The following is a 14,029-nucleotide window of genomic DNA, read 5'->3' as shown; positions in this document are numbered from 1 at the left end:
TATCGAGTTTAGAAACCGCAAGGTGCAGTCAGATGTCAGGCAATTCCTGACATCTAAGATTAGCCTTGATCGTTTTACAAACCTTTTTAACATGGCTTTTAAAATTTAACTGGGAGTCTAAAATTATCCCTAAATACTCTACTCTATTACTTGTTCAATAAGCTCACCTTTAATTCTAACATTCAATAATTCTGTTGCAGATAATTTGTGTTTTTTGTTTTGTTTTTGGATTTTCTCCCTAATTTGGAATGCCAAATTCCCAATGCGCTCTAAGTCCTCGTGGTGGTAGTGACTTGTCTCAATCCGGGTGGCGGAGGACAAATCCCAGTTGCCTCCACATCCGAGACAGTCAATCCACTGCGGCATCCACGCACAACTCACCACACGCCCCACCGAGAGCGAACCACATTATAGTGATCACGAGGAGGTTACCCCATGTGACTATACCCTCCCTAGCAACCAAGCCAATTTGGTTGCTTAGGAGACCTGGCTGGAGTCACTCAGCACGCCCTGGGATTCGTACTCGCAAAGTCCAGGGGTGGTAGTCAGTGTCTTTGAAGATAGCTTTTTAATAGAAAAGCAGATAGAGTTTGTTTTCTTAGTGTTTAGTGTCAAACAGGAGGCATCAAGCCAAGCTGACACTGTTTCTAAGTTTTTAGTTTGCTTTTCTGCAACAGCATCACAGGTTTTGCTTGTGGTGAGTACCTACCGACAGTGGTCTGAGGAGGGACAAACCACAAACGGCGACAGGGTGTTGGGCGCCCAAGGTTTATCGATGCGCAAGGGCAACGAAGGCTATCTTGACTGGTCCGAACCGAAAGAAGGTCTAATGTGGCACAAGTTACAGAAAATTTTAATGATGGTTATGGGAGGATTGTGTCACAACACACAGTGCATTGCACCCTGCTGCATATGGGGCTGTGTAGCCGCAGACCGGTCAGAGTGACCATGATGACCCCTGTCCACTGGTGAAAGTGCCTACAATGAGCACATGACCATCGGAACTGGACCTTGGAGGAGTGGAAGAAGGTCACTTGGTCCGATGTGTCCCATTTTCTTTAACATCACGTGGACCGCTGTTTACCTGGGGAAGTGATGGCACCAGGATGCACGGTGGGAAGGCGACAAGCTGGTGGAGGGAGTGTGATGCTCTGGACAATGTTCTGCTGAGAAACCCTGGTTCCAGCCATTCATGTGGATGTCAATTTGACATGTGCCACCTACCTAAACATTGTTGCAAACCAGGTATTCCCTGATGTGGCAGTGGCCTCTTTCAGCGGGATAATGCACCCTGCCACACTGCACACATTGTTCGGGAATGGTTTGAGGAACATGAGGAAGAGGTGTGTTGCCCTGGCCTCCAAATTCTCTCAATCCAATTGAGCATCTGTGGGATGTGCTGGACAAACAAGTCCGATCCACTGCGGCTCCACCTTGCAACTTACAGGATTTGAAGGATCTGCTGCTAATGTCTTGGTGCCAGATACCACAGGACACCTTCAGGTGTCTTGTAGAGTCTATGCCTCGGCAGGTCGGTGCTGTTTTGGCGGCATGCGCAGGACCAACATCATATTAAGCAGGTGGACATAATGTTTTGACTCATCAGTGTATATTTATATGTATATAAAGATGCAATGAAAGTGAGTGGTGACTGAGGCTGTCATTTTGCCTAACATCTATTTTTAAAAGAGAGTCATATGGGTTAGCAATATATAATTTCTTTAATATTGGTTAAAGAAGCATGATAAAACTTGCTGTGCTCAAAATCACATCTATGTGACTCTGGCTTCAAGACAATTCCCAACAGACCAAGATAGCTGTGGTCTTGCTCGAGATCACTCACATTTGCAGATTACTTGCATTTAGTGTCACATTTTGAGAAACGGCGAACAGAGGGAGTTTACCTTTTAAAGTTATCATTCTAAGTAATTGTATCACATCAGAGAAGGTCAGTTTCAAAAGGTCTAAATGCCAGATGTACATACTACACATCTAGTGAGTAGTGGGTGAATCTCACGAAACCTTTCAAGAACATGTCTAGGTCTTATTTCAGCCCAAAATCAAGACCGACGAACGAGAAATACTATTTTGCCTAAGGAAATGAAGGCTTTTCTAGGACCGTTAAGATTGTGTGCATTGTGTGCCGGACTTTCGGCTTTACTGTACCTCCATCCGTGAAGCAGACTCGCTCTCTGTTTTCAAAAAAACAGATAAAGACACATCTTTTTCATGAGCACTTGACCATACACAAAAAAATACATAAAAAAAAAATAAAAAAAATAGTAAAACAAATTGCACTCTAGTCCAGGATTAGAAAAATGAAACTTTTTTTATTTTTATTCACTATACTTGAAGTGTCAAACGATCGTGTCTCATCTGTTCAGGGTCTATAGGGCTTGGGAAAAATAATGAAACTGAACCTGCAAATATCCTGATAATAAACTCAGCAAAAAAAGAAACGTCCCTGTTTCAGGACACTGTATTTTAAAGATAACTTTGTAAAAATCCAAATAACTTTACAGATCTTTATTGTAAAGGGTTTAAACAATGTTTTCCATGCTTGTTCAATGAACCATAAACAATTAATGAACATGCACCTGTGGAACGGTCATTAATACACTAACAGCTTACAGATGGAAGGCAATTAAGGTCACAGTTATAAAAACTTAGGACACTAAAGAGACCTTTCTACTGACTCTGAAAAACACCAAAAGAAAGATACCCAGGGTCCCTGCTCATCTGCGTGAACGTGCTTTAGGCATGCTGCATGGAGGCATGAGGACTGCAGATGTGGCCAGGGCAATAAACTGCAATGTCCGTACTGTGAGACGCCTAAGACAGCACTACAGGGAGACAGGAAGGACAGCTGATCACCCTCGCAGTGGCAGACCACGTGTAACAACACCTGCACAGGATCGGTACATCTGAATATCACACCTGCGGGACAGGTACAGGATGGCAACAACAACAGCCTGAGTTACACCAGGAACGCACTATCCCTCTATCAGTGCTCAGACTGTCCACAATAGGCTGAGAGAGGCTGGACTGAGAGCTTGTAGGCCTGTTGTAAGGCAGCTCCTTACCAGACATCACCGGCAACAACGTCGCCTATGGGCACAAACCCACCTTCGCTGGACCAAACAGGACTGGCAAAAAGTGCTCTTCACTTACGAGCCATGGTTTGGTCTCACCAGGGGTGATGGTCGGACCCGCTTATATCGTCGAAGGAATGAGCATTACACCGAGGCCTGTACTCTGGAGCAGGATCAATTTGGAGTTGGAGGGTCACAGCATCATCGGACTGAGCTTCTTGTCATTGCAGGCAATCTCAATGCTGTGCGTTACAGGGAAGACATCCTCCTCCCTCATGTGGTACCCTTCCTGCAGGCTCATCCTGACATGACCCTCCAGCATGACAATGCCACCAGCCATACTGCTCGTTCTGTGCATGATTTCCTGCAAGACAAGAATGTCAGTGTTCTGCCATGGCCAGCGAAGAGCCCGGATCTCGATCCCATTGAGCATGTCTGGGACCTGTTGGATCGGAGGGTGAGGGCTAGGGCCATTCCCCCCAGAAATGTCTGGGAACTTGCAAGTGCCTTGGTGGAAGAGTGGGGTAACATCTCACAGCAAGAACTGGCAAATCTGGTGCAGTCCATGAAGAGGAGATGCACTGCAGTACTTAATGCAGCTGGTGGCCACACCAGATACTGACCCCCCCCCCCCCAGTTCAGTTTATGTCTTAGTTGTTGAATCTTATGTTCATACAAATATTTACACATTAAGATTGCTGAAAATAAAAGCAGTTGAAAGTGAGAGGACGTTTAATTTTTGCTGAGTTTATTTGGTTCTATATTTGGTTCTATACAGCTGTAAATCAGCCCTCTCAATCACGAATGGCATCAACTCAGTTTGTTCTTCTTTAGCCAATGATTACCTACTCTGGCTATTGTGTGCAAATTCACAGTATTTGCAGGACACATTTTTTCCTCACTGAATAGGATGATACTCTATAGAGAAAATGGAAGAATAGACATTTAATCTCTTTGGAAAAAAAATTAAATAATAATCATTTTAAATGCATTCTTAAATACAAAATAACATTTTTATATAACCATTGTTTTCATATGTGGGTTGATACTGTGAGAGGGCTTTAGCAACATTTTTAAACAATAGCCCTAATATGTTAAAATGATTATTATGGTTTTTTTTTTTTCCAAAGTAAATTTGATCTAAAACATTTTGTTAGTTAATAGTATAAGTCATGTTTGTTCTTCAGCCAGATCTTATGAAGGAATTTATGGCCAGACCTTAAAGAAATTATTCAATATACAGTATACCTGTGACTATTTTAATATGAATAAATGCACTGTATTAAGGTTTTTTAAGTAGCATGTTACTTGCAATGAAAGTGTTAGCTAAGATAAATACGGAAAACAATTTTGGCCCCTCCAAGTTTTAATCTGGATAATCTGGCCCCCGCAAGAAAGTAATTGAAGAGCCCTGCTCTAGTCTGTCTTGGATACTGTTATTCTGATGCAACTGAAATTTTGTAATGCAGCACTTTTCGTACTAATGTCTCCTTAAAACCCTTGAAAAGGTTTTTAACAAAATTAATCCAAATATAGTTTGTTATTAGTAAAAATAAATATTAAACATCTTATTTAGTTTTACTTTTATTACTTTAATCACTGGCATGGCATTTAGAAACAAAAACAAACTGTCTCCTTAAGATGAATCGCTTATGATTATTCCTCTAGATAAAATTAGTTGCTTTGGATAAAAGCATCTGCCAAATGAATAAATGTAAAATGTTGTGACATTATTTTCAAACAATTAAGTACATTTTCCCCACCAATTCTCAATAACGTAATGCAATAAAATTGTTATTATTGTAAACATGCGGTCACAATACACTTAAGACTCCAATCAGTTTCATTCAAATGTATCTCAAGCGGGACACCAAGAATTTTCACATTCCACTGCACACAAAAGTTTGGTGAACTCTGACCTGCAAATTTGTATGACGAGAAGACGTGCGACCAATAGAAGATTGAAATGTCACAAATTGACCTTTTGGCTCAATACAAAGAATGCATATTTTTAACCCTGCATGTTTTTATTGTTGCAGGAAAGGGAGTATATGTGATATTTTTAAATGTTTAATTATAGTTACGTTATTGTGATTTATTTATTTAAACCAGAAGCACTTTAACAAGACATCATATCCTGTCTGTTGCGGTGTCAGAAGTGATTTTGCATGCTTAAAGCCTAGTGTGACCGTGGCTGAATGCGAAACAAAATTACTTAAATTTAGTATTTAAACATCATGGTAGTATTTGTTGTACTGCTTTATGTTGATTTAAAAAAAAAAAAAAAAAAAAAAAAAAGAGGAGGAAACATTTTTTTATCACAGATTTTTGTTTTTGTTTTTTTACAATAAAACAATAATGAGAATTAGCATTGAGAATAATGGTAATAATTACAAATAATTTATAAAGTAAATCATTGTGGATGCATTGCAGAAATGAGAATTTGGGCAGAAAATGAACTGAATTGTCATGAAAGTAATGTCACAAAACAAATCTTAATTGTCTTTAAAATAGTCTTCATTTTCATTTCTTTTTGTTTTTTTTTAAATGTGACGACATGTTTTTGTGAAATTCACCCAAGTAGAGTTGATGCTAGACCGTATATACTCTTTAATAAAACTGTTTAGAGATCAGGGAATGGGAGGGGAGCTTTTCTCTATTAATGAGTGGTTTATCTGTTCTTCCTACTGTTCTTTATCCTTGGTTTATAGGAGGATCTGAAACCATCAGACATAGAGCAGATCATTGATGAGCTGAAGGCAGGGACAGTCCCTCTACCTGGGCCCAGGTACAAAACGCCTTTCCTTCTTTCAACTTTTAATATTACTATCATTTTGAATAGATAATAATAATAATAATTGCATATTCCATTGTGAAAGATTCTCTTGCCTGTATAGACCAAAAGCGTGTTATTGTATCTTAAAGGTTTCAACAGCATCTGTGGAATGCTTTCAATTACCACAGACAAGTTGGTAAAAATTGCTCTTAGTAATGCACTTACAGTGGGAGTCTATGGGGCAAGACATTCCTGAGTGCTAAAAATCAGAAATGCACCACTATTTCTGTTACAGCACTTAATAAATTCTACTGTAAGAAAATGTTGGTTATTTAAGCTATATAGTTGGAGTTTGTAAATAGTGCAAATAATACCTTTCTGGTGTCCTTGCCTGTATTGTGTGAAAGATACTGTGTTTACTGGTCCTACATGGTCATGACAGGACAGAATATTTGAAATAACTTTGTGATTTTATCATGCTAATCTCACATTAATGTCATTTTTTAAAGGGCTGTCAGTCGAGTACATTTTAAAATCTAATTAATTTCTTGATGTGCCTAAGAATTAATCGCAAACCAATATTTACAGAGAAAGGCCCCCAAATAATTTAGAATATAATAAAGTATTTATAAATGTAATATATATTAAATATTATATAATTTATAATTCAGATAATTGAAATACATTATATTGATCCACCTGGTATTAAGATCACATGTGGTCAGGTGAGACACATCGCTGTTTACACCTGGTCGTTTAAATGCGTCTCCTGTGACCACTTGAATTCGGATTTGGAGGGGAGGGTCTCGGTTTCATGACGACAAACATCAGTGTGTTACTGCATGATAATATTTACCTTTGCACGATGAAATTCTGCGGGCTAAATACAGTCATCTCAATGAGAATTTGCTTGATTGGGAAAGTGCAGTATTAAAAAGAGGCTGCTTGGCAATTCGTTTTTTTGCTGGTCTCACATGCGCAACATCCGCCGCAGAATTTCGCGCTGCAAAGGTAAATGTGACTGCGCCTTAAGACTTCCATTGTAAGTGTTTTATTTTAAAAACAGATTTTTGATTGTTTTTACAACCTAAAGGGTGATTAAAAATTTTAAGATTTTTCTTAGAAATACGGCCTGGTTCAGGGTCATTGTGTAGTTTATCACATGCTCTTTAAATGCACAGACGGGCAAAAAAGAAATGGTTCTTTTGTTATAAGAATCTGATGGTGAGCTTAGCTCCTCTTTACAGGTAACCATTTATTTATTACACTTTCAAAAATAACATGCATCCAACATGTCTACTAGAAGCCTTTAAAATCTGTATAATTAAATTGTAATCACATAAGTGTTGGTTAATGAATCAGTTGGCACACTAATTGACATTTAAATTGAATGATTGAAATTATTTTAATAATCTTGCTTCCATCAGGAATGGCCGTTTCTCATGTGAGCCCACCGGAGGGTTAACCTCACTGATAGAACCTCCTCCTGGACCGGGCTTTGGAGTGAGACCTGACCTGTAAACAGACCTCCACAGTCCATTATCTGACTCGAGTCCTTGTTCACACCAGAGATGTTGTGTATGTAAATAAAATGTTATAATTAACTATACTCTGGTTGTGATTCTTTTCAAATGAACAGCTGAATATTTAGCTCAATGAAAAGGTGTTGACTGAATTATTATAAAAGTGGACTGAACCCTGCATACTAAAGCATAATTAAAAGCTGTAGTGTGTAATTTTTACGCCACTAAAATAACGATTTTCAAGAAGCTTTCGCAAATATTCTTGATCGCAATTTGTGAAGACGCACGTAAAACACCTCACATTAATGTCACATAGGATTTGGTTTGTTATATTGTTTGCTTTTGTAGTGGCAAATACAGTATGTTGCATTTCTGAGGCTGTTCCACAAACTTGTGCTTTTCTATACAGAACTTAAACTGTTCATTGCCATTCAGAATCAGAATCAGCTTTATTGCTAAGTATGCTTACACATACAAGGAATTTGTCTTGGTGACAGGAGCTTCCAGTGTACAACAATACAAAAACAGCAGCAAGACATAGATAATAATAAAAAAATAAAACTAATTATACACATACGTACAGACACATACATACTTACATACACATGGGTAGTGCAAATCTACTACAATCTGTTATGTACAGTGCAAATGTTTTTTTTTTTTCTCAGAGGAATGAAATGGCAGAAGAGGTAGGATGTGTTGGATAATATAAAAAGACTCAACTGTGTATTGCACATAGTTATTGCTCAATGGGGCAGTTTTAACTGTTCATGAGATGGATAGCCTGGGGGAAAAAACTGTTCCTGTGCCTGACGGTTCTGGTGCTCAGAGCTCTGAAGCGTCGGCCAGAAGGCAACTGTTCAAAAAGGTAGTGGGCAGGGTGAGTGGGGTCCAGAGTGATTTTTCCAGCCTTTTTCCTCAATCTGGAAGTGTATAGTTCTTGAAGGGGGGGCAGTGGGCAACCAATAATCCTCTCAGCAGTCCGAACTGTCCTTTGTAGTCTTCTGATGTCTGATTTCGAAGCTGAACCAAACCAGACAGTTAATGTAGTGCAGAGGAAAGACTCAGTAACTGCTGAGTAGAACTGTATCAGCAGCGCCTGTGGCAGGTTGAACTTCCTCAACTGGTGAAGGAAGTACAACCTCTGCTGGGGCCTTTTTCACAATGGAGTCAATGTGGGTCTCCCACTTCAGGTCCTGTGAGATGGTAGAGCCCAGGAACATGAATGATTCCACTGCTACCACAGTGCTGTTTAGAATGGTGAGGGGGGACAGTGTTGGGGTGTTTCTCCTAAAGTCCACAATGATCTCTACTGTTTTGAGCGTGTTCAGCTCAAGGTTGTTTTGACTGCACCAGCCAGCCAGCTGTTTAACCTCCCTTCTCTATGCAGACTCATCGTCATCTCGGATGAGGCCGATGACAGTGGTGTCGTCTGCAAACTTAAGGAGCTTGACAGAGGGGTCCTTGGCAATGCAGTCATTGGTGTAGAGGGAGAAGAGTAGTGGGGAGAGCACACATCCCTGGGGGCACCAGTGCTGATTGTACAGGTGCTAGAAGTGAGTTTCCCTTGTCTCACAAGCTGCTGCCTATCTGTCAGAAAGCTGGTGATCCACTGACAGATAGACGTGGGAACAGAAAGTTGGTTTAATTTATTCTGGAGTATAGCTGGGATGATGGTGTTGAAAGCTGAACTGAAGTCCACAAAAAGGATCCTTGCATATGTCCCTGGTCTGTCCAGATTAGGGATGTGCGCTACGACTAATTTGACTGTCATTTAAATGGAAGTTTTGTTACCAACTAGTCGACTAGTCTAAAGAGAAACCAACCTTCAGAAAACAGTAAAAAAAAAAAAGTTTTCATGTGACCCATTTAAAATACTTTATTCCAAATCCGATGCTAAATTCCACTGAAAAGGGGCATTTATCTGTGACGTGCTCGCCTTGAATTATGATCATTGTACATTAAATATAGAACATGACACACATCCACCTTTAGCAAATACAGGTTTATTTATTGAAAACAATTGAATGAATAGTGCAGGATCAATGGAACAACCCTAAAAGCCTGTTCTAAATGGAAATCACAAAGTTAAACAGTTACTTAACATATTAAAACAGTCAGGACATTGTTGAAAATAATTAACAGTTAGACTAAGCCAAATCTATGAGAGAAAAAAAATGCGCTGAAACGTTGCACGTATTTCAGGACGTGCAGTCCGTGCATTAGCCATTGATTTAATATGAGAGCTGATCATTAAAGAACGTTAACCAATAACAGTTACCATGTAAAAAAATAAAATAAAATAACAAATTTGCTATATGATAGAAAAAATAGGCCTGTGATGTAGCCTACAATAAACCTAATGTATTCTAAACATGACGTGCACACAGAATAAAATATAGTTTAACACGTTAAGCAGTCAGCACCTCGTTGAAAATAGCCTTCTTAATCAGCAGATAAAAAAAAATGGCATACCTAGTCTAAAACAGTTCTTTTCTAAGCTACTTACCAAAAGCATTCATTTTTTGATGAGTAAAATGAACATGTGGACATGGTCCAGTGAAAGACGGGACTTGACTCACCTGAGGCGTCTACCCTGCACTTGAAAAAGCCCGCTCAGCAGAAAAATAACATCCAAGCATGCACAGATGTAAAGAAGACTCAAATGTGAAAACATCCATAGGGACTTTCAAACATTTGGAAAGCCGAATCCCGCACCACCTAAGTGATTTCATAACTACTTTGCTTAGTTTGTTTGTCTAGTCAGAGGACATTTTTCTGCGCGTGCCGTGAGTGAGAGAGGGAAGACGCACGCGCAGCCTGAGGTGAAATTAAACTCTGTATCTGCTCCAGATTTCCTCTTTTTTTTTTAAATAATATTTGTATTATTAATTCTATTTAAAATATCTAACATTAATATGACAGTAATTTAAGTGCAGCCTCTGTAAAAATATAAAGCCAAACGTAAATGTGTAAAAATTATTATCAGTTTAATGGGGGGAAATATTAACCGACTAGTAATTCCAGTGTCGACTAGCAGCATCAGAACCGTTTAGTCAACTAGTCTCGTACATTCCTAGTCCAGATGTTGCAGGATATGATGCAATCCCATGTTGACTGCATCATCCACAGACCTGTTTGCTCGATAAGCAAATCGAAGGGGATCTAGAAAGGGTCCAGTGATGTCCTTCAGGTGGGCCAACACCAGTCTCTCAAATGATTTCATGACCACAGACGTCAGGGCAACACGTCTGTAGTCATTAAGTCCTGTGATTTTTGGTTTCTTTGGGACAGGAATAATGATTGAGCATTTGAAGCAGCATGGGACTTCACACTGCTCCAGTGATCTATTGAAGATCTGTGTGAAGATGGGGGCCAGCTGGTTAGCACAGGATCGATGACACGCTGGTGAGACGCCATCTGGGCCTGAAGCTTTCCTCATCTTTTGTTTCCGAAAGTCGAGGCTCACATCATATTCACAGATCTTAAGTGCAGGCTGAGTAGCAGGAAGAGGGGAGATGCAGGAGGTGTTGTTGTTTGTGTGAAGTGAAGGTCAGAGTGGAGTGGGGTGTGAGACTGGGCCTTTCAAATCTGCAGTAGAACACATTCAGGTCGTCAGCCAGTTGTTGGTCCACCACAGGGTTGGGGGTAGGAGTCCTGTAATTTGTGAGTTGTTTCATGTCACTCCACACTGATGCAGGGTCGTTACCTGAAAACGTCTTTTTCAGCTTCTCAGAGTATCTTCTTTTAGCCACTCTGATTTCCTTGTTCAGTGTGTTCCTGGACTGATTGTACAAGACTTTATTCCCACCTCTGTAAGCATCATCTTTGGCCTGACGAAGATGCCTGAGCTCTGCTGTAAACCACGGTTTGTCATTGTTGAACTTTATTAAGTCCTAGTAGGAATGCACATATCCTCACAGAAACTGATATATGATGTAACAGTATCTGTGAGCTCGTCAAGGTCTGTGGCTGCAGCCTCAAAAACACTCCAATCCGTGCAATCGAAGCAGGCTTGTAGTTCCCGCTCCACTTCATTGGTCCATCTCTTTACAGTCCTTACTACTGGCTTGGTTGATTTTAATTTCTGCCTGTAGGCTGGAAGAAGATGAACCAGACAGTGATCAGAGAGTCCCAAAGCTGCTCTAGGAACAGAGCGATATGCATCCTTTATTGTTGTGTAACAATGATCCAGTATGTTCTCTGGTGGGGCATGTGATGTGCTGTTTGTATTTGGGCAGTTCACGTGTAAGATTTGCTTTGTTAAAATCCCCAAGAATAATAATAACTGAGTCCGGGAACACAGCTGATGCAGCGCTGTGTTCAAACATACGTTTGGCGCGATATACACACTCACCAGAATAAACGAGGAAAACACCCGCGGCGAGTAGAAAGGCTTACAGTTAATATAGAGCGCTTCCAAATTAGGACAGCACATCCTCTTTAACGTTGTTACATCTGTACACCAACTTTCATTGATGTAAAAGCATGTTCCACTGCCTCTCGTTTTCCCCGTTAACTCCGCGATGCGATCCGCTCTGAACAGCTGGAAGCCTGGCAGATGTAACGCGCTGTCCGGAATGGCTTCACTCAGCCAGGTTTCTGTGAAGCACAAGGCAGCAGAGGTTGAAAAGTCCTTGTTTGTGCGGGTGAGGAGATGTAGTTCGTCCGTTTTGTTAGGAAGAGAGCGGAGATTTGCAAGATGAATGCTCGGCAGCGCTGTTCGAAATCCGTGCCGACGGAGTTTGACCAGTGCACCTCCCTCGCCTGCGTCTCTTGAACAGCAGAGCTGCGCCTCCAACTAAAATGTCTAACAAAACGTCTGAAAATTCAGACCACTGACTTCCCTTACAAAACAGAACTGTGGCTGTAACATGGTAGTCTACAATAGTACATTATAATACTGACTGATTACTATATACCATGGTATTTACATGGTACTACAAAGTAGAGATTGACAGATATGGGTGTTTTAATGGCTGATGTTGATTTCTAGAAAGCAGGGTGGCCAATGGACAATATTATGCGGATATAAATAATACAATTTAATGATAGCAAATAAGGTTGCTGAAATGATCACTTATTTATTTTACACAATTGTTACTCCGAATTCACAAAATCCATTGTCAAAGCCTTGTAGATTTTAGAACTCCACTTCTGTTAAAGGAATATTCCTTGTTCAATACAAGTTAAACTCAATCGACAGCATTTGTAGCATAATGTTGATTACTAAAAAAATAAATAATTTCAACTCCTACCTCATTTTCTTTAAAAATAAAATAAAAATAAATCGAGGTTACAGTTAGGCACTTACAATGGAAGCGAATAGGGCCAATTTTTGGAGAGTTTAAAGTTAGAAATTTTAAGCTTATCATTTTATAAAAGCACTTACATTAATTCTGTTAAAACTTGTGTAGAATTTGTGTAGTATTTTACTTGTGTTGTCATTTTTGCGGGATTACAGGGTTTGAGGCATTATGCTGTCAATGAAACAAAGTTGTAAAATTGGATAAAACTACACATAAAAGGTTATTAAGAGATTTCATCACACTAAAATCATGTTAACACACATTGTTCAGGTCTTGTGGCTATACTTTTGAAACAGTATTTTAACGTTTACAGACTGGCCCCATTGACTTCCATTGTAAGCGCTTCTGTTTTTATAGAAAAGGAGAGACCAGCTGAAATTCATTTTTGTGGTAATCAACATATGCCACAAATGCTGTCGATTGAGCTGCTTAACTTGTATTGAACCTGGAATTTTCCTTTAATTTGAAAGTTCAGGTGGTTAAATATCTGCTGATTAATCAGCTTGGTTTATATATATATATACATCGGTCCATCACTACTCCAAAAAATATGGTTATTTTACTCATTTTACCTATATTTATCCAGGTGACGTCACTTAAGAACAATATTCTTGTTTACACAGCCTGGCATTAGGATTTACCACTCTTGAAGGATGGAATAAATAAAAGTTATAAATTACATCAGAAGGTAAATTGAAGTAAACACAATACAAAGTATTAAAAGTATAGGTTAATTAAAAACAAGCTAGTTGGGTTAAAACAATGTACAAAGAACATTCAGCTGCCAAAACACAATTTATGTACAGTCTGGTACTTTCTTGTTAGGATTCAAACTATGCCCCAGTTCTACACAAGTCAGCTGAACTGCCATATCTCGACCACACATACTTTTAAAGGTTATGATAATTTTCTACAGACAACAACATAGTCCCATTTTATGCAAACGACTGTAGCTGGTCTGTCTGCGTGTGTCTAGCCAGCGCCCATCCCCCCTACACACACACACACACCCCCCACTGTTCTCCCTTGTGATTCGAGCTCATTCTGCAACACAAAACCAGCCCAGCCCAAGCGCATGCGCGTTATCACTGTTTATCCTAAAACATGGATGTACCCAACTGCGCCACAGCAACAAAAACACCCCCAAAAAACAGCAGCGGCGATCCAGAATAGCGCGAATCAAACACATTTTATGCTCTCATAATAACAGAATGACGTCACAATGGAGTGGTCTCAAAATACCTTCTGCTCCTCGCGCATCTCCAACACGAACGTTCCAGAACGTTCATGCGTGCTCGCTCACTGCAGCGTGGGGCGGAAAGGTTGACG

At 39.8% G+C, this 14,029-nt stretch overlaps 1 protein-coding gene and 1 long non-coding RNA gene across 2 annotated transcripts in view; one reads left to right on the top strand and one right to left on the bottom strand.

Annotated features, from left to right (window-relative positions):
• ndufv2 (NADH:ubiquinone oxidoreductase core subunit V2) overlaps window positions 1-7,477 on the top strand; it is a 21,721-nt gene extending 14,244 nt beyond the window's left edge. Inside the window, exons 7-8 of the mRNA XM_051700633.1 lie at window positions 5,804-5,880; window positions 7,296-7,477. Of these exons, the coding sequence (XP_051556593.1) occupies window positions 5,804-5,880; window positions 7,296-7,389 (171 nt within the window). The 3' untranslated portion in view covers window positions 7,390-7,477. The remainder of the gene's footprint in view (window positions 1-5,803; window positions 5,881-7,295) is intronic.
• Window positions 1-14,029, bottom strand: part of LOC127442536 (uncharacterized) — a 22,780-nt gene extending 8,751 nt beyond the window's left edge. Inside the window, exon 1 of the long non-coding RNA XR_007897492.1 lies at window positions 13,943-14,029. This is a non-coding gene — a long non-coding RNA (uncharacterized LOC127442536). The remainder of the gene's footprint in view (window positions 1-13,942) is intronic.

The sequence above is a fragment of the Myxocyprinus asiaticus genome, chromosome 6, assembly GCF_019703515.2.
Source record: "Myxocyprinus asiaticus isolate MX2 ecotype Aquarium Trade chromosome 6, UBuf_Myxa_2, whole genome shotgun sequence".
NCBI lineage: Eukaryota > Metazoa > Chordata > Actinopteri > Cypriniformes > Catostomidae > Myxocyprinus > Myxocyprinus asiaticus.
Note: the sequence above shows the minus strand (reverse complement) of the source record. Positions and strands in the feature narration are given on the sequence as shown.